This window comes from Sesamum indicum, linkage group LG6 (genome assembly GCF_026168435.1).
Source record: "Sesamum indicum cultivar Baizhima isolate 11 linkage group LG6, ASM2616843v1, whole genome shotgun sequence".
Lineage (NCBI taxonomy): Eukaryota > Viridiplantae > Streptophyta > Magnoliopsida > Lamiales > Pedaliaceae > Sesamum > Sesamum indicum.
The window spans coordinates 5,715,824-5,742,905 of record NC_142662.1 but is presented as its reverse complement, the minus strand read 5'-3'; the positions used below and the strand labels follow the sequence as shown (position 1 = coordinate 5,742,905).

At 38.7% G+C, this 27,082-nt stretch overlaps 4 protein-coding genes and 1 non-coding gene across 11 annotated transcripts; 2 read left to right on the top strand and 3 right to left on the bottom strand.

The window, feature by feature from the left end:
• Window positions 1–14: 14 nt before the first annotated feature.
• Window positions 15–6,788, bottom strand: LOC105164914 (putative cyclic nucleotide-gated ion channel 14). The gene is made up of 8 exons (XM_011083739.3): window positions 6,649–6,788; window positions 3,756–6,465; window positions 3,116–3,665; window positions 2,478–2,690; window positions 2,068–2,369; window positions 1,766–1,877; window positions 1,385–1,621; window positions 15–1,255 (listed from the first exon to the last, which is right to left on the bottom strand). Exons 2-8 carry the CDS (start codon window positions 3,782–3,784, stop codon window positions 530–532), a joined length of 2,169 nt encoding a protein of 722 aa, XP_011082041.1. The 5' UTR covers window positions 3,785–6,465; window positions 6,649–6,788; the 3' UTR covers window positions 15–529.
• Window positions 6,537–9,601, bottom strand: LOC105164916 (serine/arginine-rich splicing factor RSZ22). Its single transcript, XM_011083741.3, has 6 exons — window positions 9,448–9,601; window positions 8,957–9,069; window positions 8,070–8,158; window positions 7,515–7,731; window positions 7,235–7,348; window positions 6,537–6,832 (listed from the first exon to the last, which is right to left on the bottom strand). The coding sequence occupies exons 2-6, from the start codon at window positions 9,043–9,045 to the stop codon at window positions 6,796–6,798; spliced, it is 546 nt and encodes a 181-aa protein (XP_011082043.1). The 5' UTR covers window positions 9,046–9,069; window positions 9,448–9,601; the 3' UTR covers window positions 6,537–6,795.
• A 375-nt stretch (window positions 9,602–9,976) lies between these two features.
• Window positions 9,977–10,047, top strand: TRNAG-GCC (transfer RNA glycine (anticodon GCC)). Its single transcript has one exon. It is a non-coding gene; the product is annotated as a tRNA-Gly (tRNA).
• Window positions 10,048–11,959: 1,912 nt separating this feature from the next.
• On the top strand, window positions 11,960–13,416 carry LOC105164917 (putative sarcosine oxidase). Its single transcript, XM_011083742.3, has one exon. The coding sequence runs from the start codon at window positions 12,068–12,070 to the stop codon at window positions 13,328–13,330; it is 1,263 nt and encodes a 420-aa protein (XP_011082044.2). The 5' UTR covers window positions 11,960–12,067; the 3' UTR covers window positions 13,331–13,416.
• Window positions 13,417–14,008: 592 nt separating this feature from the next.
• Window positions 14,009–25,690, bottom strand: LOC105164918 (nucleoporin). 7 transcript variants are annotated; one of them, XM_020694158.2, is made up of 10 exons: window positions 25,544–25,690; window positions 25,281–25,462; window positions 23,754–24,309; window positions 17,681–23,625; window positions 16,572–17,355; window positions 15,793–16,478; window positions 15,041–15,176; window positions 14,851–14,932; window positions 14,659–14,767; window positions 14,009–14,468 (listed from the first exon to the last, which is right to left on the bottom strand). In XM_020694158.2, exons 2-9 carry the CDS (start codon window positions 25,329–25,331, stop codon window positions 14,665–14,667), a joined length of 8,343 nt encoding a protein of 2,780 aa, XP_020549817.1. In that variant the 5' UTR covers window positions 25,332–25,462; window positions 25,544–25,690; the 3' UTR covers window positions 14,009–14,468; window positions 14,659–14,664. The 7 variants fall into 7 exon arrangements, with proteins under 7 accessions (XP_020549817.1, XP_011082045.1, XP_011082047.1 ...); XM_011083743.3 differs by having other exon boundaries at window positions 25,281–25,394; XM_011083745.3 differs by having other exon boundaries at window positions 17,681–23,614; window positions 23,758–24,309; window positions 25,281–25,394.
• Window positions 25,691–27,082: the final 1,392 nt, after the last annotated feature.

Here is a 27,082-nt window from a genome sequence, read left to right as displayed (position 1 = left end):
AATGCACCTTTAGCTATGAAACAAATGGTTATTCCTTTCTTTCAAAAAGAAATGCAACGATATGGGTACCGGCTGATGGAACAATGCATGGTTCAGACACGGCAAAACCTTGGGAAAAGAATGTGTTTTTCTTAATACAATCACAACCATGAGATAGAGTAGCTCCTCATATCCTCTATTCCAAGTTTATATTGTCTCTCCTATACAGCCTCCGAATCTTCACCCTTTCTAACATTAACATTTGCAGGTAACAGTGTTTACTTGAACGGACTAGGAGTCGGAACATAAAAGTGGAATAGAGGATCAAAATGTGAGCTCTGCTGGTTTTCTGTACACTACTTCTAAACTGCTGAGGAGAGTCGTCAGGCTTATGCAACGAGTACAATTCCTGCCTCGTTTGGACAGAAAAATACTCGTGTGCATCTTGTCTTTTGAGTTTACTGTGAAATGCACCTTGAAATGTCTGACAGTCTGAGAGAAACAGAACAAGACGTGATGTTCAGGTTACTTTGAGTAAGGTAGAGTTGGGCTAATCATCATCAGGATCAGCTGAGAAGTCTGGCTCCTCAGGCTTCTGCAACTTAGGCAATTCAACGTTCTTAATCTTTTGAGCTCCTCTCCTTGTGTTGGCAGCAAATCTTGATGCCAGTATTGTCACTCCCAGATTCTGTTTCACCTGAGACAAATCAACGGTTTTTGGTGCCTCCTCTTTATCACTTTCATCAGGTAATTCCTCGTCATGTGATGAATTAAACGACTCCTGCATGCTTAGGCTTTTCGCCAGCATTCTCTTTTTGTGTCGACGCCAGGCCGCCTGGATGAAACAGGCAGCCCACGTCCTCCAGTGGTGGGAGTAATACCGAAACGTGTGCTGCAATTTCTTGCTGTGGAGCCGTCTGAATTGGTTGGCCACAAACTTAAGGTCCTCTGCTCTTAGTGCAAATGCTTCCACTTCACTTAGGGCTTTCACAGTTCTTGTTGAAGAAGGCAAGTTTAGTGTAGACCTCGGAAGCAAAGCCCATGACAGCAGTTCCTCCCCACAAAAATCACCAGGCCTCAATGTTGTGGAGTTGAAGAATCCCGATCGGCCTCCATTGGTGGTCGAGCTTTCTAACGTCCCCCTGATGATGAAGAGCATCTCACTCACAGGATCACCCTCACGAACAATGTAAGTCCCCTGGGTGCTTAAGGACGAAACTAAACGCTCGCATATTGCATCCAGAAGCTGATCATCCATCTGAGAGAAAAAGGGGACCTGAAAAATTGGAAAAGGACACTGTTAGTCTTATCCGAGGGTAAAAACCAACAGAAGCTATTGTAATGTCACCAAGAAACAAGCAGAGCCGAGAATCCTAAGATATGAAAAAAGTGTTGAAAATCTTACACGACGAACAAGGTCTAGACAAAGGTGGCGCTTAATGTCACGATGGAGATCTGTGGGCAAGGCACGCAGGATAGATTCTTCATCGACTCCTCTTGTGGTTAGCCATTTATACTGTGTAAAGCGCCTGACACGTTGTTGCAGATCTTCTGGGAGTTGACGATGCCTCATCCATTCCTCAGTGTCTCGCCGTTTAAGCCTCCACTCCTCAAGCCTCACCGTGATAGATTGCAGATAGGTCTGTGATGGCATAGGAAGAGCTGTTAAGGCATCATTAAACTTGAAAAATCTAAGAGGAAATACAAATAAATGGTAGAAATGTTAACATGGTTAAGTGACCCAAGACAGAGAATGTGTAAACACAATATTTAGTTCTCACAATACCTGCATATTTCCAATCAAATGGGCAAACAGAACAAGCCCCAAGATGGCTATGAGTATGGCGAACAAGGTTTCACCAATAAAAGTGCTTGTCGACAATGTCTGACCATAAGAACTGTCATTTGAAACATGAATGTCAATCCACAAAATATTCTCCAAAGAATCCAACTAGAAATATTCGTAATTACTCAAGAAACTACTACATCAATTCACCTATATAAACGGTCCTCTGCTGAATTGATAATCAGGACTATCTCAATAAGAACAGATTTACATGCAAAAGTGAAGGAGTTCCGCCACCATACCTTAAGTTCTGTAAACCCCACCATAAACAGTAGAAGTACTTCTTCAGAAATTCAGAGGAGACGACATTCTTTGCAACAGCATTTCCAAATATTCCATAATTGAAGAAAGTAGTATTATCAGGATTGCAGTTTGTGAAGACAAGCGTGCTGTTCACCCAATTTGCTCTGTCACTGTGGGTCAAAGTACCACAATCCAGGAAATTACGAGAGCATCCAGTACTTCTAAATTCAGCCTTGCAAGCCGATTTCCAACATATTGCAAGTCTCTCGATTGACAGCACATACCAGGCAGCCCCCAACACCTAACGGAAGTATATAAATCGTTTAGGACAAAAAACAAACTGAATCTTGTAATGATAAGGACCCCATACAAATTCGACTGCTAAAAGACCAAGTGCAAAGCGACGTACATGGCTTGCCAACATGTATAGTAGCAGATTGTATGCTGCACCAGCCCAGGCTGTCTTTGTGACAACTCCAGTAGCCTTGATAATTTGAGAACTTAATGGGAAGATCAGATATAATCTGGGAATATACTGTAGCAGGACGATTAGCACCAGCGCATTGTTGGTATGGTCAGCATGGGTGCTTCTGATTGCCGGTAGTATGGACCATATTACAATCTGGAAAGGACAACGCAACACGATAATCAATCGGCACTGGGGATTATTCTAAACTTTCAATCAGACATGGTGACCCAAGACCCCAAAATCACGCAATTAGAACCCCAGATTAAGCTGAGGGTAAGATTACAATACTATTTGCTTCCTTTCTCATATCTATCTTGCTGCACAGTAGAACTATAAAAACAGGACAAGAATTTTCAGGGTATGTACTTAAGCTATTTCAAGAATCCTTAAGAGAACAAATACTCGAATCTCATAGTAGTATTTAAAGATTGTTCAACCAGCCTGCCTACTCTCGCGCTTACGCGCTAAATCTCAATCTCCCGACTTGTATGGATAAACAGTATTACATTGATTTTCAGTGAATTACAGAGTTATTGTTTTAACTTAATTTGCAAAGATTTTCCAACAGCAGGGGTTACCTGAGGAAGAGGCAGAGCGGCGATCACATCTATGAAGAACTCAGACTTCAAGTACCTCTTTGCTATCTTGTTCAGATCCATAACAAGTTCACCTTTGCCAAACACCCTTGAGCTAGGAGACACATAAGCAGTCCTAAACTTTATAATCACATGTAACAGATAAAATATATCGGCCACTGTCCGAACACAGGTAACGATTATCCCCAAATTTATGTCTATATGCATACATGAAGAATTGTGTTGATTTAGAACTGAAGGCAGGTAGAAAAACAAGGGATCCACAAAGAGTGACACCAAACAAGAAAACAAGAAAATCCTGTTCCATTTCAAGACAGTCTCACTTCCAGGGTCCAGGACTGTCTTCTTCTCTGGCTCATGACCTTCTGGGAAAACCTTCGACCTGCCAAACTTAGGAATCTTGTCTGCATATCCACCTTCAGATTTCCGCAAAGGGGCTGAAGTTTTATACAGAGGCAGTTGCTTCTCACGGCCTTGAGCCCCATTCTTCTCCCTGAACACCTCAAGATTCTGTTTTTCTTCATCTTGAAACCTGTGAAAGATCTCTTACTTAGTACATTCATCAACTCTTCATAGAAAGGAAAAATGGGCTGCAAGCCACAGAACTGCTACAAAAACTTACCTAACTTGCTTCTCTTTCTTGCATTCCATGCTTGAAATCTTGGCAGCAGATAGTGTACAAGAGTAGAACTACTAAATGCATCCAGAATAAACAAAAGCTACTCCCATATAACTTCTTGAACCCATTATTTCCAAGTCTTTCAAGCAATCATTGTCAGATGAAAAATGGCAAGAATTGGCCAAATTCCAGTGTGATTAGGGTGAAAATGAAAGCCCAAAATCCTGAAAGTGTCTTCTTGCGGATGAATGGGACCTAATTATTATGTTGTCCACGGTTGACTTTAATGAAAAGGTTGGAAAAGAAACAGCTACTGCTCAGTTATTTTATTCCTGCAGTAACTGAGACTGAGACAGAAGGTGGACGTAAAGGCCATAACAGACTACATTGACTGCGATGAAATTCTTAACTGCAACAGCAGCAGTAAAAATACTGCTGCCTGAAGAGATCTTTATTATGACAGCAGAGTTTCCAGGCAAAGAATCTCTGGTCATTAACTTTAGAAACTGACATTGCCGGGATTGGGCTTGCGGGGTAAGATTTTATTACAGTGAGTCCAGTTGTGAACTGATGCACAGTGGTAAATCGTTGCAAGAGTTGGACACATGGTTTAGTGTTGGAAAACTAATTATTAGTACACACCCCTGGCTGTTCAAGCCTGATAATTTGGTTTAACCAACATTCACTTCATTATAATATTGTCGTATTGTTATAGCTAAGCACAAATGTCTAGGTCCGATCAACCTTAATTCAGCATTCCGGCTTCCTCATTACTGCCTGTACATATTGGTGCTATTAGGTTTCTCTAATTTAACAAGATATATAATAAGTTTTCTGTTCCACATCTAATAATTTTTTTTTTATTTCACTTAATATATATATGTGTGTGTGTCTGTTTGTGTGTGATATATCGTGCCATTTCTTTTATATATGGAATAGATTACATTAAGTTAAATGGATACATTTCATGATAAATTTAGTTGTAATAGCTCATAAATAATTAATAGTTATTTTTCTTTTAAAAAAGAACAGGGGTTTCGAACTGTTCGGTTATAGGATATATACATAGGTAGTCTGGAAATTGGATGTTGTGAAAATAGTAAAATGTTATATGATATGAGAACCAACTCTGGGCGTGGAGAGTTGGAGATAGATGCGCACGTGTAACAAATTCACATTTTTGAGAGGCAGCCGATGATTTTGGCGCCATATCCGTTTTATGCACGTTCCACGCACATGATGATGAAACTATATACTAAAAATTCAAATCTGTAAGCATAGCCCATGGACATCAAATCTTGGTTTAGAATCTCTATCCCCAGCCTATTTTTGCCTTAACAATAACCACCCCTTCATCCCACCTCTGTCGACCTCTATCCCCTAAACCACCTCACCGCTCCCATTACCACAAACATCGTCTCCACCTTCCACTTCAAAAGATTTTAAGGGCAGTCTAACCTTCTCCATTTACTTCATACAGTTTGAAAGCAAAGTTCGACTTTGCAATTCTCTCTATACATTAGAGCTGGGTAAACACCAAAAGCAGTATTAATTCAAAGACCAAATTGCATGAACCATCTCAACGCCCTCTCATTTCTGAGTTCGTTCTGAATAGTTCGCTCTACATCAAGTTGTGCGATCCCATTGCATTACCCGCACTAGTATGAATATTAGATATTTTACTTCCAATCAACTTGGTACACACTTTCATGATCAACATTCAGCAACAATCATAATTTTTACTTCTCGCATTTGAGCAAAAAAAATCACCCTCTGCAAAGGTGCATGCTTAAAAATCTACAGGCCAAGGAAAATTATGCAAAATATAATCAAAAGAAAATAGACGATTTAGAATTTTAATAACATAGATTCCAGCTATCAGGAACAGAATTGGAAAAGAATTCAGTAACAGAAAGCAAAAAACCAAGCCAAGGTGTCACAGTGAAGCACAAATGCGACGACGGGCCGATTGCAGAGATCTTTGTTGAAGACAATCAAGTTTGGACTTCAGGCAAACCCAGCAAAATGCTAAACTTTTGGGAAGGCTAAAGAAAACAGATCAGGAGGCAGATTTAGGGGAGACAAACTTCAACTAACTGTCATCATCGAGCTTTAATGGTCTTTTACTTGTCAAGATATAAGACAGATTTGGAGTGTATCACTGACCCAATCACCACCACCGAAACAGCCCAAACAAATAGAGCAAGTTCATTCCCATCCCGTTGACGAACAGGGTTTGCCCTACAGCAGAAGAAAACTTACCCTGATCCAGACTGACACAAGATTCTATTTCAACAAGGAACTAACCAGCGCCAATGAAAGGCTGTAACTGCCATATACTCCAGCGTAACAGCTTTCAGCTCTATAAACCAGCCTTTAATTTCTCAACTTGCAACTCAGGCAAAGATAGTGGCCAAAACCCATTTTTGACAGGAACAATCTTAAGGACTGTTAAAGGAACCAGTCATCATGACTTCCGAGCGATGGATTAACTGCCGGAAGTGCGTGAAGCGCTCTTCATTCTTAAATCTAATCGAATAACTATTTGACGAGAGGCGAATCACATCCGCAGACATGCAATCAAAAGAAGCATCTAGCAGTGTAGCCAGCTGGGATCCACAATCTTTCAAATTGAAGATCCCACAGCAGGGCAATGAAGATCGAAAGAGAAGTGCAGATGCATCAAAACCAATGAAGCAGTACCAGGTAGAACCTCGACACAAAAACAAAATTATGAAATTTTAGCAATGCTCTATCAAAGCCTCTAATAGAAGATATCATCTATGAATCCAAATCCATATGCATTATGCATATAAGATATTTTAAGATCAGTTCATAATTTCATGTATATAAGAGAAAAGGTAACAAGCTAATAAGGATTAAGTGACAAACTTACTACTGAAGCAGTAAAGACACAACCAAATCCACGAGTCGAAGCTGAGGGTGGCACCTCACTACATAGCCGTAACTAAGTCCAAGCACAGTAAACACATAATTCGAAAACTTCTGCATGGATTCAAAATTACTAATAATTTGTCCAACTTCAGCTCCTGCTCCTGCGCCTTTCCCTAGCGCCATTTCTGCATAATATATACAAATGCAAACATGAGCAAGTAGAGTCGAAATAAAAAAGATGCATATGTCTTCAAATATCAGTTCCTTTAGAGTTGTCACCCCACCCCAACGCATCCCTTGACTAAGATATCATTAAAGTACATTATGTTTCTTTAATAGGTTCTGCACCTTCATATGAGTAACTCTTAAAAATTAGTACACCCCCTACATCTACTAGTCTTCTTAGCAACTCCAGATTCAACTAGCTAAATCAAACAAGATTTTGGCTTACAGCGTTGAGTTTAGGGTACCGGAAATTATTTCATGCATGTCCGAAATACCTACAGACATTTAATGGAGAAGGTCCAGAAACTATGCCTAGAGCATCAGAATGGAGAAAACTCAGAAAAGGGTAAATAACACTTAACCCATTGGCATATGGCACCTCCTCTCGTCCGCGATAAGGCGACCTGCTGAAGCTGCGACCTCTGGGTGACAAACTGCGTCGTCGAGGAGGGGAACGTGCACGAGGACTGTAACTCCTGTTCCAGCACAGTAGTAGATACTGAGATGACCATACATGTCCACTGAATAGAAATGAAAATAGCCAATTTCTATATCTTCTCTCCTCTTATTTCCCAAAATTGCAGCTGCAATGACAATTCTGTTTGAGATTTTTACTGTAAGTCTTCTCACTTATAAACTTACCTTCGACCATAACTTGGGCTCCGGCGATATCTAGGGGGGCTGCGACTCCTACGCCTTCCAGAACCTCCCCGCATTCGGCACTCACGAGCAAAATGACCAGGCTCGCCGCATTCATAGCATTTTAAATCAGAACCAGACCGTCCGCGACCCCCGCCACGGCCACCACCACCTCCACCTCTAGAGTTGTGTGAAAGCTCAACCCTCCAGCCATTTTTACCTACTCCAACAAGGTCATAATTTCCAGTAACATTCACATTAAGGCAACATCAAAATGCTGACTGGTGGTGATGCTGTACTCTTTCATCGAAAATAAGAATCCAAAAAAGTTAAATTCCAACTGATTAAAGATGAAACTGAGGTGGATGCTATGGTTTTCAAAGTTCCATGACCAAACCCAAACAGGCACGTTAACTAGAGAAATAAGCAGAAGCAAAGAAAAAACAAAATCTGAAAGACAAAAAAAATAAAAGATTCAATTTAAAGGGCGAGTTTACAATCCTAAAACTTCTAGAGACGCTATAAACATAAGCAAGAAAAATAATACTGATAACTCACCATCAAGTTCTCTGATGGCGTCTTGGGCATCTCTTCGGTCATCAAAATCGATGAATGCATAACCAGGGGGCCTTCTAGCAACCCACACACTGCACAAAATAAATATAAGTTAAGAAGAAAGAATTCACCCAAGTATAAGAGACAAACATAATAAATCTAAGAGATATGTTAATGATGCATATTAACGTGTTTAACAAATTTACAACTTCAAATAAACCACCCATCTTCAAATCAAGTATTCAACCTAACACCTCTGGGTATTACTTTTTCAACCAGACAGAGTGATGTCATTAGCGCAATGCAAACTCCAATGAAAACAATAAGAAGTTCTCATACCAACATTCACAGGATAATTTTGTGAACTTGGAAAAGAGGTATTCCAGGTCCAAGAATTACAAGGGAACAGGATCATATTTTGAAAACAAGATATAAAACAGTTACAAAACCTCTGTAGGTGCATGCTCTGAATTGTAGAAAATGAAGATACAATGAGCAAAATTCTGGCATGAACACAGCACCAGAAGAGCAAGCACTCAATGCCCAGAGGCAAAAATGTGCCAAAAAATTGGTCACTCTGCAACATAAAAGTTCATGTTGTAACTAGATAGCCAACACATCCCTTTACAATTAGGTAAACATTACAGGGCCAGGAAAACATACCCTAAAATAAAAGGGTCAGACACAAAATGCAATATCACCAATTACTAAGGTAACAAATGCAGACAAAAGTTCCAAAACCCATCGCAAGGCAAGAAATTTCACTGCTGCCTTTCATACATTCATGGGATAATTTTCCTTTTTTTTTCCATGGTATTTTTTCAGCTCATTTACACTTCCACGGGGGCTAATTCACAATTGACCGCAAAATAACTACTCCAGGATTTTACCTTCTGATGACTCCAAAAACGCGAAATTCATCCTCAAGCTCCCGTTCCGTGACTCGAGGATCTAGATTCCCAACATACACTCTGGACATCTTGAATCAAATCGATGAACACGCCTAAAAATGCAAAGGAATCAGAAATGACAAACACCAATTATATACCACAAATTTGAAAAAAGCGAGGGGGAGGCGACTTCTTCATCACAAGAATGGAGAGAACCAAGGTTCTACAACGAAAAAAAATAAATAAACAAAATAATGAAAGGGAGAGTTTGGGATAAAAAAACTCGTCAGTCAAGTTTTTACCAAAATTCTCACGCGCAACTGCAAACTTCACAGACACAATTATGACCATTAAAAAAGCCAACTTGATTTGAACAGTAAAAAATTGAAAGAAAAATGCAGTATGTAAACAATCGACAGATCCATACATCACTCAAGCCGAACGAAATACTTTAAAATAATTAAGCTTGAGACAGAGAAGAGCAGAAGTACCTGAAACCCTAAAGTTGGAGAAAAACCCTAGGCGATGGCGAACAGTGATTTAAATCAATTCACGGGGTTTGGTTTTGGCCGTTTGGGGCTTGCAAACCTTGTTAAAAAGGGAAGAATTGGAGGGTGGTAAATTACCCCACTACCCCTACCATTTTTCCCTATTTTGATGATTGGGCCGTCACAATAACCTTTTACCTCCACTTTGGGTGGCCTGTTATGGCAATCCATGGCCGCCCAATTCTATGAGAAACATTGGGCCTGTAAGAATCAGCCGAAGCCCACTCGAAGGTGATAAAATTTCTTTGGCCCATTTAGTCCTCTAGAATTTCAATAAATAGACCATTTTGTCCTCGAAACAAAAGAAAATTACTAAAAAGAATCTACCAGCACAGTAATAACATGCCAATACTTTTTGACCAATTAGAAAAATTTTAGCCACTCTTCCCATATGTCAAATATCATCATGCATTGATCTATCCCATCACACGAACAAATGAATTTTGCATATACACAGGCGTCTGAGCAAGGAGCACCAGTGGTCTAGTGGTAGAATAGTACCCTGCCACGGTACAGACCCGGGTTCGATTCCCGGCTGGTGCATCAGGCAGGAGCATCTGATTTCTCCTCTCCTTTTTTTTTATTATTATTTCATTTTTTTATTTTTTTTTTTAGTTTTATTGCTCTTTCTCTAAACTCCTTTCTTGTGTCATTATTTACTTAAGTTCCACCTTTTTCTTTAAGTTATATGTATTCTTATATGCTACTAACAGCTACCAAATCAAATAATAAATAAAATCCGCATCCAAATTGAGGAATTCTTTATTTTCCTAATAATAGTAACAAATGACATTTTCTTAGGTCTTACGCATCAACCAACAAATGTATGTGAAATTAATTTTCTTTTATAGCTGATGACATTTGGACACCTAAAAAAATGTTATATTTCTATAAAGAAAAACCAAAAGTGAGGTTGCGGTATTTATTTTGTTTTGTAAGTGCAAGTGGTTAGCCTCATAACATAAGCAAAAGAAGATGCTTTATATTGTCATCATACATTAATATATCATCACGTTTACATAATTCATCCCAACACACAATTCTGTCCCCCACTATCCAATTCTAAATACAATATATTTCCTAAAATTATATATACTTGAGAGTTTATTTGTTTATTCCAATGGAAATTGGCAACAAAGTTCATTGACCAACTCACTTTTTAAATCACCATCTAAGATTTCATCATTGCATAGTAAAAATGAATAACGTATTATGATGACTTTTTTAAAAAACAAAAATAATATATTCAGAATATAATATCTACAGAATACCTATGCAACAAATTAAATTCAAATGCATTCCTAATTCTTACATCTATAAATCTAAGTTTAAAAAGATATATAATTTAAATATATTTTTATTCCTCATAGAAAAAAATTGATAAAATATTTTTAATTTCATTGAAAAGGCTGAAAATTAAAAATAAAACCATCCAACTGGACCTGCACGTGAAATAAATGGTTTAGGTGGCAATGAATGGGGAATCTTTCATTCACCTGTCGGTCACCAAATGGAATCTTCACGGATTTCCTCGTTTCCCTCCTCAAAACTATAAATTAAATAAACCCAAATACACAATTAACCTATTTTTTTTCTTTTTCCTTTTACATTATATTTATATATTACATACTTTATATTATTTGATATTTTTTTGAGAGAAAAAAAATTATTTCAAGCTGAAACATCAGCAAATAAGAGATTACCAATGTTAAGGGAGTATGAAATTCCTGTTAAAAACAAATTCTGAACTATTATTTAACAAAATATCATCAAAAGTTATTTTCGCAGTGCCGTAAGGAGTATATGACCATCGCGGCTGCCAAGATGTTGTAGCATGAGGAACAACAACAACTGAATACTGAAGGTAAGATTGATGGTAATTGCGTGCCAAGAGAATTAATCGATCAGGTTTAAGCAAGGTTTTTTATGCAGCTTGTTCAAAAGTCAAAATTATATAAAAAATAATAATATTTTTGCATAAAAAAAAGGTGGGGAGCTTATAATTTACAATCACCAAATACCATCAATTCATATAGCCCCACTCACGCCCACCGCCCTATCACTGGCCCACAACGACAAATTTAATGATCTTCATGTGAATTTATCCCACATAAATTGTGAACTATTGAATTAATACATAATGTGATATCATTTGCACGACTCTTTTCATTAGTACAAATTCATATGGAAGGCACCAATCCCCAAGTCTACAACAACTATCACTCATTCACCCAAAACTATATTTATTGAACTTTTCTATCACACTTATATGAATATCATACGTTCTTTTACCTATTTTTTAAATTATAATTTAGCTTAATTACATTAAAAAACTATATATTTAAAAGATGAAAGATTTTAAAAAAAATTCAGATTTCTTAATGATAGTATGAATCAGTACGTATTTCATCATATACGAATACTAATTATTATGTTTCCGTATATAACCCAATGTTGTACACGAATGGTTACTATGTCCTCAAGAATATTCACCAGAAGATAAGACTTCTCACAAAAATCTCCGTCTCATTTCCTCTGCTCTACACAAACAGAGAGAAGAGAGATGGAGAATTCCGGGCAAGTGTTCGATGTGATTGTAATTGGAGCAGGCGTCATGGGCAGCTCCACGGCTTACCACACCACCAAACGCGGCCTTACGACGCTCCTCCTCGAGCAATTCGACTTCCTCCACTACCGCGGTTCTTCCCACGGTGAGTCCCGGACCATCCGCGCCACCTACCCGGAGGACTACTACTCCAGCATGGCGTTGGAATCGTCGCGTCTCTGGCAAGAAGCCGAGGCGGAAGCCGGATACAGAGTCTATTTCAAGACCAAACAGTTCGACATGGGCCCATCCGACAACAAATCCCTGCTCGCAGTCATTAGTAGCTGCCGGAAAAACTCGATCCCTGTTCGGGTTCTCAACCAGGATGAAGTTTTCGAGGAGTTTTCCGGAATTTTTGAGCTTCCGGAGGACTGGATCGGAGTTGTGACGGAGTTCGGCGGAGTTATCAAGCCGACGAAAGCAGTGTCAATGTTTCAAGCACTTGCTCTGCGGAGGGGCGCCGTGCTCAAGGACAACAGCGAAGTGATTGACATCGCCAAGGACAGAGAAACGGGCGAGATTGTCGTGTTAACAGGAGGCCACGGGGAATACCGATGCAGAAAATGCATAATCACCGCCGGAGCTTGGACTAGAAAATTGATCGAAAAGGTTAGAGGATTGCTCCTCCCTATTCAGCCATTGGAAACCACAGTTCATTACTGGAAGATTAACGAAGGAAACGAAGGTAAATTCACAATCGAGAATGGATTCCCGTCGTTCGCGAGCTACGGGGACCCCTACATATACGGAACGCCGTCGTTGGAGTTTCCCGGACTGATAAAAATCCCGATGCACGCCGGTCGCCCCTGCGACCCGGAGGATCGGACGTGGGCGGCTCCGACGGCGCAGGTCGAGCTGTTGCAGGATTGGATTAAGGGAAGATTCGGGGACTTGGTGGATACAAAGAAACCAGTAATGACGCAGTCGTGCATGTATTCAATGACGCCAGACGAGGATTATGTGATCGATTTCTTGGGCGGAGAGTTCGGGGAGGATGCGGTAGTGTGCGGCGGATTCTCGGGACACGGGTTCAAGATGGGACCGGTGGTGGGGCGGATAGCGGCGGAGCTGGTGGAGAGTGGAAGAGCGGCCGGCGTGGAGCTGAGACACTTTAGGATAGGAAGATTTGAAGGGAACTGCAAAGGAAATGTAAAGGATTTTGATGATCAAGTGAAGAAGTCCCCCACTGGGAAACCTGTCACGTCTGTCCTAATCCCTTGAAAATTTAGGGAGTATTGTGCGGTCTTTATCTATGTGTGTATTTTATGTCTAAATGTTTGAATGTATTTCAATGTCTCTTTCTGTCACATCCTAAGAGATTCAACGTGGATTAATTATATAATAAATATAATATATTTATTTATAATTTTAAAAAATTAAATATATAATACATGTATTATATTTATTTTATAATTAATTTAAATTAAATTTTTCTATCACCACGTCACTTCATCTTTTATTCTCTCTATTTGTGGAATTCTTGTTCGATTTGGTTTACAAATCTTGTACACGACAGCACGTGTTACTTCTCCTGTATTTTTCAAGTACAAGCACAAATTCTTATGCTATTTAGTCAGCCTCCGCCCCCCCCCCCCCACCAACCCAATAATAACCATTCAGATTAAATCCCATCCAACCATAATTTGTAACTTCTAACCTCATTACAATTATTTTTCATTAATTACAAATTGGGCTTAATCTTTCATTAACTTTAATAAAATTACTTTGGAAATTCAACTTAAATATTCATTCACATAATCAAATTATAAAATTGCAGATCCAGCCATAACAAACACTTTTTCTAAATCAATTTATTCAGAATCAATTATGTATGAGTCAGGCCAAACTAGCCTGAGGTGAGGTACAAAATCAGTTGTAGAAGTAGTGCTGGCATGCGTAGAAAGACAAGAATCAGGTATACGTATAAATTGAGGGGAGAAATCCCATCTCTGATGGTGATGCATACAACATACCACAGCATTCTAAAATTCCTGTGCTAGATGGATGGGGATATTGTTGGAACATAAAATATACCTAAAACTCAACACTAAAGGAGAAAAAGGCTAAAGTGTACTGCCTCATTGCTTATCTTGCAACAAGCAACCCAACAATTGAAGATACACCTTCTGTAGCCTACAACCACCTACAGCTTCACTATTCTATAACCTATATAATACTTCTCTTATTAGAAAACACCAAGTCACCTGCGATTTGTCATAAAAGCGAGGAAATCACAGTTTCCTGGTTCACGAATAATCAAATGAATGAACCCACCTATATGATGATTATACGTCTTGATGTTTGTAAATGTCGTCTCAGGTACAGCTAAAGCTGTGAGCAACATCACAGGATCAAAGACCTACAGAATAGGAAAAGGCTAAAAATCAGCACACTTGTGATTCTCTTATCGTTTCAAGCCATTCTGATAGAGAATTATTGTCAGCAAACTCCAGATAAAGCATTAAACTAGATAGAACAAGAACATATTTAACTCAAAGACATGCTTGGGAGGAAGGTGCAGGAGAAGGGACCAAGGGGATAGAACTAACCAGCTCTCAGACTACAAAAGTTGCGAGCAGAGCATGCAACACAGCCCAGTATATGATGACTCCAAGCCGCAAAGCAGGTTGTCGCATTAGCGCCCGATCACAGGACACCCTGACAGAATTCATAAAAAGAATAAATGGGCAGATTATAAATTTAAACATACATACAAAGAATAAGTCGATATTGATGCATACCACAGTCCATCAACCATGTCCGACACGGGTCTTGTAAATCGTGGGACAATTTTGGATGTAGTGAGTGACTTGAAACCATGAGCTGAAATGAAGAAGCAACAGAAATAAAGTGTTGAACAAGGTAATTACTTCAAACCGGACTTGCAGAAAATTATATGCTTTACTTCTAGAATGGACAAAAGCAAATTACCTTTATCATCATCGTCATCCTCCATTCTGTCATTACTGTCATCCATATCTATTGCAATTGCAACTTGGTCGTTATTTGTTTTCCGCAAACTACGAACCTGTGGTGCAATGGTCCCAGGAACTGCCCATTTGTTTGTCTACATAATACAAAGGAGAAATCAAGGAACAAGGGTGAGAAATGAAAAGAACTTGAAGTATTTGCAAAACATAACCAGAAGGGTCAGTAATTGTAGTTGAATGGAATTGTCATTCCCACCTACAGCATGCAACCAGCTACAGGATGACTTCATTAAATAGCTATCTTATCTTTCTAATCATCATAATCTTTATTTCTAGAAAACACATTTCTGTCTGTGGAATCAACGCAAATCAGTGTCACATACTAGATATCATCCTAAGGTAATACAACAATGCAGAATAAAAGAAACAACATACTTCCTCATAGGATGTTTTTGTAGAAAATGTTAGCCCGCAGGAATCTTTATGAAGATTCAATACCTAGTTTGATTGGGGAAGCAATAAATAGCACCATACAAGGATGGTTAGTTCACTCAACAAGCAAGTAAAAACTTGCAATAGGTCACTCTATAACAAATCAAATTACACCTACAAATTGCCAAACTCATTAATAAACCAACAATTCTTAGAAGGATATCTACATTGAAACCAGCTTAGTCACACTATGCTAGTCAATAAAACCAACTCCGGGGCAGTTTGATAAACCCAAAACACTAAAATAATTTAGCAACATACCATTGGCTCAACTTCCATAATCTCTGAAGTCGACTTTATAGCTTCTGTAGAATCTCCAGCACCTTGAAGCATGACTAGTTGAGATTCCTTTTCACGCAAAGAATTCTTCAGATATTGTTCTTTTTGTGCCATTTCTTCCACTTTACTTCTCTCTTCTTGCAACAGCATATCACTGTTCTTGGCCACCCCACGAAGATTCTCTAACTCAGAAATTAAATCCAAAATCTTCTTCTGCAAGACCTCTTTATATTCATTAACCGGGTGACTTTTTGGATCATCTGAAGCTATATCATGCACCTGTACCCGGGAGATCAAGGTATCTAACCAAGAGAACAAGTCATGAATTTCATCTGAACTCCTCTTCTTGCTCTTCTCGGTAACAGCTAGTGCATCATTTGTGCACCTAGTAACCTCTTGCCTAAGGAAAGAGATTTCTCCATCTCGCTCTTGTAGTTGGGACTGAAGCTTCTCAACCTCAGATAGGAGACTTTCGGAGAGATAATGAAGTTCATCAAATTTGCTCACAGTAACAGAAAGCTTCTTCAAAGCCTTGGCGCGAGAAGCTTCGAGGCTCTCCAAGTCTTTATTCTTCTGTTGCAACTCATTTTCCAGAACTCCAACTTTGTTGGCAAGATCTTCCATTTCAGCCTCCTCTGCATCAAGGGCTTGCATAAGTGCCTCCGTTTCTACAAGCAAATAATGAATTAGACTTGAAATGATGCCTTCTACAGGGCAGACATTAGGTCTACGATGAAGCCAAAATATGATATAAAACTGACCTTGTACTTTTGCAGCTAGTGCATCTGTCAGTGAGTCAACTTTCTGCTGCAATTCTTTGGAGTTAATTTCCTGATCTTGTAGTTCTTTCATTCTCTGTTCCAATACCTTGCCCTCCTCTTTCATTACATCCAAATCCCTCTGGGAATCATGCAGTTGTGCCCTTGCTTTCTGAAGGTCATTTAAATAATTCTTCGCATTAGTTTCAGCTTCCTTTATCTGATTAACAAGCTCCATGCAAATTCTGTCTCTTTGGATGTCCTTCTCCTGGAGCTCCTTCTGCAAATTCAGTATGGTACTCTTCATCTCCCTCTGGCCAACTTCCAAAAGTTCACTTTGCATGCTGATGAGATCTCTAACAACCAATAATAGTTTGTCACCCGTGCCCCTGACAAGTTCCTCATTAAAAATGTGAATGTTATCAGTGAAACTATTCCCTCCTTCAATTCGTACTTGAGACTTCAAGTTCCCTTCTGGAGAGCTAGATGCCAAAGCATTTCCAACCACGTGCTCCTTCCAATTTTCGATCTCTGAAATTGCACTGGCACAGGATTCATGAAGCAAAGAAATGTTTCCTCGCAAAATATGTATTTCTGACTCTTTCTCCTTCTCAATCAATTCTAATTTCTTCACATCCTTCTTCATAGATTCACAGGACTCTTTGTGAGAAGTATATTCTCTATGAACATTCATCACTACTTCAGATAACCAGGAAGCTTCTTCTTGTAACAAATGTGAATGGTTGTGAAGTTGCTCCCTGAGGGAACCAATTTCGGTCATAAAAACCTGCAATGAAGAGCAACATTCTACTCAGGCATCTTATTCACTGAGAAAGAATTTCCTCAACAACAGTAATTTATAGTGTCATCAATAAAATACATAAATTACACCACAAAAACATGAAGGATAGTACTGAATAAAAAAAAAATGACTTTCTTCTCACACCATGTTAACAAGTCTTTAAATTCTCAAGTCCCTGCATAAAGATAGAATTGACCAACAAATATATTCGTCTTTCACTTTGCAGAAGGGTATGCCATAAACTGTGAGCATGTTCAAAATACAACTGACCAGCAGTTATTCCAGTTTCTTACAGTAATAACCACTTTACCTTGTTCTCTGATGCTCTTGACATAAACCCACCAGGGAAGCTACTAGGAAATAGAGCACTCAAATCAGGACTGCCACCTGATTCCAAAAATGATTTAATCATAGTCTTCACATTGTGCAGAACTTCCAAGTCTTTGGAGAGAACATCAGCCAGTTCTCTTTCGATGGCTGATAGGTCCTCTCTCATGTTGTCCACTCCGGATTTTAACACCATTATTTCAGACAACTGTCTGTTCTTTTCCTCCGAGTGTATGTAAGATAGCTTTTCAACATGTGCAAGTGCTTCAAATTTGTCATTTTCAGCTAATTCTTTTTCCCTGGAAAGTTCTGAAAGCTGCTGAACTGCTTTTGCTAGCTCCTCTTGAAGGCCATCATTCCTTTCTTGAACTTCATTCAACTCTGCAAGCAGTAGCTCAGCTGCTCTTTTTGATTTTCTTGATTCTTGTGCGAGGGAATCCATTCCGCTGCGTAGATCATGCAAGTATTTCCCTATTTCCATTAGCTTCTCAATTGGATTTCCAGAATTAGATGCAAGCCCGATATCAATATCATCCAAAGCATGCAGAATACTGCTCCAGCTACCGTCCTTTTCCTGCAAACAGCGTTCAGTTTCGGCCAGGCGATCCCTGAGGAAAGTATTTTCAGATTCCATAACTTGTACTCTTTCTTGGGCAGTGAACAAGTTTTTGATCTGTTCTTCATATTCGGAAATAGCTTTTTCGTTGACCTTGGCATCTGATTTCAGGCGTTCAACCTCAGCATTTAGTTCTTGAATCACTTGCTTCATGCCATCACGCTGTTGCACTAAGGACCTCCCTTTCGTGACTGCCAAATTTAACTTCTCTCTCAAAGAAGCTGATTTCTGTTCCTCATGATTAAGTAGATCTTGCAATTCCTTCTTCTTAATTTCCAATTCTTCGACATCACGGAGTAAGGACTGATTGTTCAGCATGCATTGATCTTTCTCCTCCTTCAACAACATCAATTCACCCATAGAGTCTTCCAGCTTTTTGCTCAGGCTCGCTACATGCTCAGAATCCCTTACAATTTGGGAAAGCTCTCCTTTCTCAGAGACATGCACATCAGTGGGATCAATGTAAACGGCCTTCTCAGAGGAAAGTCCTTTATAATTCTCAATGAGCTTCTTCAACATTTCTTCAAAATATTTGAAACCTTCCTGACTAATTACCACATTTTCTGTTGAAGAATCCTGAAGAGCATCTTCAACCAATTGCTGCAATCTTCTAATTGCATCCTCAGTACGACAGATATCTTCTTCCAGCTGAATCTTCTTTTCATGCAAAATACTTACTTCATATTGAAGATTCTCATTTTGAATTTTGAAATCAGCTGCCTTCTTTGAGTTTTCCTCATTATCTTGACTCAGTATCTCCAAGTCCTTTGATAGGGTTTCTTTCTCTTCTTCCAACTGAAGCTTCTTTTCATGCAAAATACTTGCTTCATATTGAAGATTCTCATTTTGGACTTTGAAATCAGCTGCCTTCTTTGAGTTTTTCTCATTTTCCTGACTTAGTATCTCCAAGTCCTTTGATAGGTTTTCTTTCTCTTCTTCCAACTGAAGCTTCTTTTGTCGCAAAATACTTGCTTCATGTTGAAGATTCTCATTTTGAATTTTGAAATCAACCACCTTCTTTGAGTATTCCTCATTATCCTGACTCAGTATCTCCAAGTCCTTTGATAGGGTTTCTTTCTCTATGGCAGCCTGGTGTAAGGCCGCCTCCAGCTCAGATGTTCTTCTTTGTGAGTCTTCCACATCAGCATTGAGGGATGCACAAAAGTTCTCCAAGTTATTAATCTTCTGTTGGAGGGAATTACAATGGTTTTGAGCCTCTGATAACGTACTCTGTAACCATTGAATCTTATCTTCAGGCTCCATGGATCGCAGCTGCGAAGGTATTAATACTCTGTCCAGAATTTCTTCCCACCGCAGCACAAGGTTATTCCTATCCCTTAATGATTGTTCAAGCATCTCATTATGCTCCGCTAACCCATAAAATTTGTTTTGCAATTCCTCATATCTTCTTCTTAAGTCATCACCAGAATCAGGGTTTGCCTGTATATCTTCTTTCAAGCCTTCCGCACCAATGAATCCAGCATCCGTATATGAACCTCCTCCTACTGCACCTCTCCGATCCCAGTCACCAAGAGGTAAAGAGTTACCTCCAACTGATTTTGCTAACCAATCTATCTTTTCAATTATATCTTGGGAATGGAAGTGCTCTGGCAGCTCTAGATCTTCTAATATTTCTTCTATTCTCTGAAGAACAGAATCTTTAAGAAGAAATGACTCTCTTAGTGCAGTGGCGGAGCTGCGAATGTATGAAAGCTCAGAATCTAGAGCTTCCATGCGCTCACCTGCCTCAGAGTAGACTTTTAATTTTGTCTCAAGTTCACGAAGCCTGGCATCTTTAGACAGTAACTCCTGTGAGCATTTCTCCAGTTCCTTGGATGTCTCAGCTAAGGATTGCTTGAGACCGTCGCGCTGAGAAATTAAACCTTTCCCCTTCGTAACGGCTATACTTAGCTTCTCTCTAAGGGACGACACCCGCTGCTCAGACTGTTCAAGTTCAGCAACTTTCTCTTGTACTTTAGCAATAAGATCCTCCTCTGCAGTCTTCAAGCTTTGCCTGAGAACAAGATTTTCATTTTCATATTCCACAAGAACAGAGTTTAAGTGTTCCACTTGTCCATGCAAGTCATTTAATTGCATTTCCAGAGATGCCGATAAACTAAGGCTCAGGTTAGCTTCTTCATATTTCTGAACGAGTTGATTGATTAGAGACTCCAGCCGTGAAACAGGTTCGTCTGCATCCATCTCTATCCCCTCCAGCCTCACTGATTGCTCAATCTTTTCAACCAACTTCATGAAAGCATCTGACTTAAGACATTTCTCGTCCAGTTCATCCATCTCTCTTGCTCTGGTTATTAACTCTGCATTGAGTTGTTTATTTTCAGTCTCAAGCCGCAATCTATCACCAAGAAGCCCTTTTAGTTGGTCCAAGAGGGAATCAAAAACATTAGGATGTAAAAGATCAAGCAGTCTATCATCCACCAAAACATGCTTCATATCATCTTGGCAGTACCCAGATGTTCTCACAAGTTCACTGAGTTCAACATAGAGTCTCTGCAATGTATTTAAGGCCATATCATGCTTATCCGATATTTTCTGACAATTCCCTTGCGCAGCTTCAAGTTGTCCACGCAGACCTTCGATAACTTCACTGGCTTGATCAACAGAAGCAGCAACACAGCCAACAACATCAAGGTTGCTATCTCGGCCGACCCATGAGCTGGTGTAAAAGGTCTTGACAGTAGAATCCAGCACACCAACTTTTCGAAGAACCTGAGCGAAAACAGAATTCCATTCTTCTTCAAGAATTGATTCCCTGTCAGCCACTTCTGCTAGGAGAGTTTGCACTTGATTGGAAATAGAAGCAACCATCTCACCTGAATCTCTACTAATTCCGTCCAATTGGCTTTGCAGCTCACTAATTTTGGATTGAAAGTCATCCAGCTTCCCTCTAAGTTGAGCATTCTCCGACTTCAGAACCAGTTCTTGCTTCTGCAGGAAATCACATAAACTGAGAAGTTCACCCTCTTTTGCAGCAGCATGACGGATATTGTCTTTCATAGCTTCATAGAGAACCATAAGCTCTATATTTGCTTCTTCCACCTGATCACTATGCTCTCTCAGAGAATTATACTCGTTCCTGTCCCTTCCAGCGGCATCCGTAATTAGTTTACTCTGCATTACCCTAAAGAACTCACTGGCATTTGAAGCATCATTAAGCAATTTTCTCAGCAACGCTCTCAGATTTTCTGTCGCCATTTTGGTTCTCGTGTATGAATCTTCAGTTGTTTGGTATTCAGATGGAGGGTTTCCTGGATCTTGCGAATCAGCATGGTCCTTTGACTCAAAAGTGTGAATCAATCTTGACACTGCAGGTGCAGCAACTTTGTCAACTCTACTCAAGGAAGTTGACTGGAAGTGCATGTTCTCAATTTCCTTCTCAAGTTTCTGCATTACGATTTCTGCATCCTCCAGGTTCCCTTTTAGTGCTATAAATCCAAAGGAATCATTACATTCATCCACTTTCAGCTGTTCCAGAGATGTTCTATCAGATTTTGGCTTCTGCAATAAAGAAATGTTAGTTTCAACACCTCGATTAGCCACTTCCTCAAACTGAGACGATAGTTTCTTCTGATCAGGTTCTTTCATTTTAGACTTGTCGAACTCTACATCAGCCTTGAGGATTTTATTTTCTTCAGTGAGGTGATTAATGCGACATGTTGCTTCTTTCAGGTCATCCACAGCCTTACTGCATTCTGCTTGCACACCAGCTTCTGAAATTTTGATGTCCTCCAACTCATGAGATTTCTTTTCATACTCGCTAAAAATACTTTTATACTCTTCTTCAAGCTTGTTCCTCTCCTCTGTCATAGACATGAGAGACACATTCAAGTTGGAGATGTCATTTTGAAGAGTTACAATCAAATCTTTGTGGTCTATCAACTCTTTCGACATTTTTTCAATCTGATCGGCCGCTAACACTTTTTCCTCTTCAAGCTTCATTCTCTCTTCTGATAGAGACGTTAGATTCAGATTAAAATTTTTGTTTTCTGCTTCAAGAGCTTCTACTGTATTCTTAAACTCTGTCAAGTTGGCAAGCAATTTACTATTCTCGCGAACCATTGAATCATTTTCCTCCTCGAATCGTCTCCTATCATCCCTTAGCAAATTTTGCAGTGACTCTACAGAAGCTTTGCAATCAGCTAACTCTTCTGTCATTTTCTCATTCTCAAGCAAAATAATTCCCTTCTCCTCTGTAAGTTTATTTTTCTCTTCAGTCATTGTTTTAAAACTCCCATTCAAGTTTTCATTTTCTGTCTGCAACACTTCCACCAAATGCCTGCAGTCAGCTAGCTCCAAAGATAGCCTTGAGATTTCCCCTTGTGCCATTTCCAGTTTACTCTGCAACTCATTAACTTCAGCAGCAAAACCCTCTACCTCAGCTTTTGAAAAGTGAAGCTGCTTTTGGAGCTCTTCCTTCTCTGCAACAACCTTCTGAAGTTCATACCTAGATTGTACAATTTCTTCAGCAAATATCTCATTCTTCCCTTGAACTTCAATCAGTAAATTGTTGACCGCAGAGATTTCATCAATCAACTTTTGTTCTTCGGAAAGCTGTAAATGAAATACATCCTTTGAAAAACTTGTAACATATAATTGTTCTTTCAGCCTCTCAAAAGAATCATTGGCAACAGATGCATAGACTGTCCTCTTGTCTATATCTCTAAACCTCTCTAGTAATGATTCTCTTGACATGAACAAGAACCTGAACTCATCTTCATCAAGTATTTGTAAGATGTCTGCAAGCTGGGAAAGTTTGATCAAACCTCCATCTAATACAGACGATAAATCTACTTGTTTACAGCTCAAAGATATTGCAGTGTCATTATCTTGGAACTCAGAAAATTTTTTGGCACCACCAGAGCTTGCCTCTTGAATGCTTTCAGTATGTAAACCATCATGACCACCTGATACATCAAGCATTTCTGTCTTCTCTTCATTCGATGAACCAGATGATATCCCTTCTCTTTGCTGACAAGTCACCGTAGAATTTACAGTTGACACCAAGCCAGGGTCCGTTATAGGAACAGTGACAACAGCATGGCCATGCATCTTCTGAGCTTCTTCTGCATCATTGACAGCAATCTCAGTTACTGAAGCATTGTCAGTCTTGCTGGGTTGTGTGGCAATGAGGGTTTCCTTCTTTGCTGGAGTATTCCCTGAATCAGTTCTCATATGGTCTCCAGAAGTCTCACTGATATCATTTGAAGAAAGACTACCATCTATCTCAAGCTGTGTCACCATGCCCTTATCAATTTGATCTCCACTGGAACTGCCAACTTCCTGCATTGCCCCTACCCAAAAAAAATTATACAACTTTAAACTCCAGGAGCCAAAAGGGAGGGGGTGGGGAGGGAAAGGAATGAGAGAGAGAGAGAGAGCAAATCAGAGTTGAGTCAGAGTCAAGAGTGAAGGCACAAACCTACATCTGTTACCTGCTCTTCCCCATGCTGCCTCTCCAGTTCATATGAATAATAAATGGGCACAGATGCACTGGAATCTGCAGACTCTCTAAGAGCCATTGAATCTGAGGAACCAGGCTCATCATATTTCACATCCTCACGAACCAAAGAAGATAATACACCTTGCTCCGGGACCCCAGTATGAACATCAGGGCCATTACTGGCACTTTGATTCGACCTGGTCTCACCCACTCCAGAACCCTCTAATGGAAATTCAACAGCCCCTGCAACCAATGCTACTTCAAGAACACCAGACTTTGCTGAAAGTGCACCACTGGCAGAAGTAGCCTCACTTGCCACGGGATCCACTCTACAGGTGGACTCTGATAAAGTGATAGTATCATTGGGATCATGTGTGGATCTTTCTTCATCAGCAGCATGTTGTTGTGTAACTGCTGATTCTGCTTCAGCTTCAGCAGCAGCGCCAACTGTTGTATCACGCCCAGCTTTACCAGCTTTACCTGACGATCTACTATTACTCCCTTTGCCATCCTTCTTCTGCCTGAACTGTTGAAGCTGACAGAAGATTGAACATGTCAGCCTTAAAATATATGAAAGACAACTCCGAGAATACTAATATCTCAACTAATTTCTAGTTTTAATAAATACACCATAGTTAGAAGAGGTGTTAAATTCCTTAAGACATCCATTATTGGATTAGGAACCATCAAAATCGTTGGTCTACAGGAAATATATCCAAATGAGATTCTGGACACTCAAAGTCATTAAGTCTTTGTTAATAAATTTAAGAAGTGCTCTATTATCGTGTGAATTTAGCCTTGACTCATGTTTGCTTATAAATAACAAAAATGAACTTTAAAAAGGTTTGGCATGGAACAACAAATTACCACCACTACAAGCAGAATATTCAGGGAAATGTCAATCAGTGGATGCATAAACATAAATTATCAAAACTTCAATATAGTTGGTTTCAGAATTAAAGGCCATAATCAAACGTTCAAGGCCTTAGTACCATGAAATGCAAACATTTTACCAGAAAGTTATACAACTAACGTTTATCTATACTTGCCCATCTAAATCGTTCTCATAACATATATACTGATTATTGCCCGCATTCTGTTTATTTACATACATATACAAAGAAGAAAATGTATCTGTACACCCATTGTATACAAAAATTTCTAAGTATGTTTACTGTACAGTTCTAGACCATCTTCTGGAGAAATTGACAACAAAATCATGTATAAGGAATCACATATAGCAGGAAAACTCCCTACCGCACAATATATTTCTTTTTTTACCAAAAGAGTTAAGAAAAAAGTAGACTGAGGAGTAAATTGAACTACATAGTCGGTAAGTATAAGAATCCCATAGCAACAAACGCATAAGAGATTGAAGTTCAACATGTAACCAATATTTAGCTTCATCCATGCACCGACACAACTTATAAAGAAAATACTACATCTGCCTATATAGTGAAACAAAAAATAAAAGCTTTTCCCGGGGGGGGAATAAAACCCGGCTACCTTTTTCCGGCCAGCGGCGAGCAGATCGGTGCGGTTCTTACTTTTGTCCATCCAATCAAATCCAATCCGCTCTCAATAGTTCTCTATAACCATTAGGTTAAATAGATCGCCACTCTAAAAACCCCCAATATTGAGAAAACAAAATCAATCAACCATGAATACAACGCAAAGACGATAACAAACTGCAGAGAAGAACAAAAATCGGGTTGCAATGGAGGTCAATGCAAAATCAAAACATAGAATCAAGAGGACGGAACACATACCCGATTGAACAGTGGTTGGGTGAGGTGGGGTTGGGGTGGAGTAGAATTGAGAAAGCAGTCGTCTTAGATCTGAAGCAACGTTTGTGTGTTCTTTGTTTTTGCCTTTTCTGTTACCGTCGGGTGCTTGCCCCAGCTGCAGCAGTTATGTTTGGTATAGCTATGTTTTTAGAACTCATTTTTCATTTTTATTTTTGGGAAATAATATTATTAATTTTTTGGTTGATGAAAATGACTCATTGATTTATACCCTTTTATTTAAATTATGCTTTCTCATTTACTTATCTTAATTCCGTATATAACCAAAAAACAATATAAAAATATTTATCAATTACTTTTAGATTTTAAAAAAAAGTAGGATTTTTTACCTTTTCTTTGGTAACTATTTTTTACCATATTCGGTGGATCAAAATTCAAATTTATAGTAAAATAAAAATAGCATTTTGAATTATTAGATAATACCGTTTATATGTGAATAGTAAATAATGATGAACTACGAAAAGCATCCGATATAACCATTACAGTTAACTCTTTCAACAATTACAATGTAAATATGACTTGGATCGAAGTCGATGATAATCTCTCAAACTTATGAAAAATCTCCATCTAGTGCCTTGTTCATTAAGGAAAAAAATTTATTAATCAAGTTTGGTTGAACCAAATCTCACATAACAAGCAAGGGTGCTTAAGATGCGATTTTGGTTTCTTAAAAACTATTTTCAAATCGAATTGTTACTAGCGGTTTTATAAAATATTTTTCTAAATTACCACTTTTAAAACCAATATCAATGATGCGGTTTCGAGCGATTTTAACACTTATAGTAAAAATAAGACATTAAGACTAACAAAAATCAAGAAATAAAACAAGTGTAGCAAGCAAGAAAACCCAACATTATGCACCATAAAGTATAAACCAGCGATACTCTCCATAATTTTAAGTAAATTAAAATGTAAGATTATGTATATTAATCCAACAAAGTCCAAGGGTCGATTTTAGAGAGAATAGAGACAAAAAGCATAAAAACATAACAAAAAAAGACGATAAGAGAGAAGGGGAAAGGGGAAAGAAAAGAAAAAATAGGGGGGATAAAATGAATGAAAAATTGGAGTGATCATCAAATGTCCTTAAAATTTGAATAGGCTTAAAAACTAAATATATTTTTTTTTTTGTATAAAGTCCAAATATAAATTTTTCAAAAATGGGCTTTGCATGTGGATTTATGATAATATATCATTTTTGGGATTATATATTCGAATATGAAATTCTTCTAAAATATTTATTATTTTTATCAAATTATTATATATAATTTAAAAATTACTTATATATATATATAGGGGTGAAGTGTGGTTTTTGATGATTTTTTTTAAGTTCTAAATTAAAATCAAACCAAGTGCGGTGCAATTTTACTCTAAAATTTAGAATTGCAGTTTGAAAAATAAATCACGAAAAAAATGTTCGATTTGATTTGGTTCGGGCGATTTTAATTTTTTTTTGTCACCCCTAATAAAATGTATGTACACTTGTTAGATGATTGATCATTT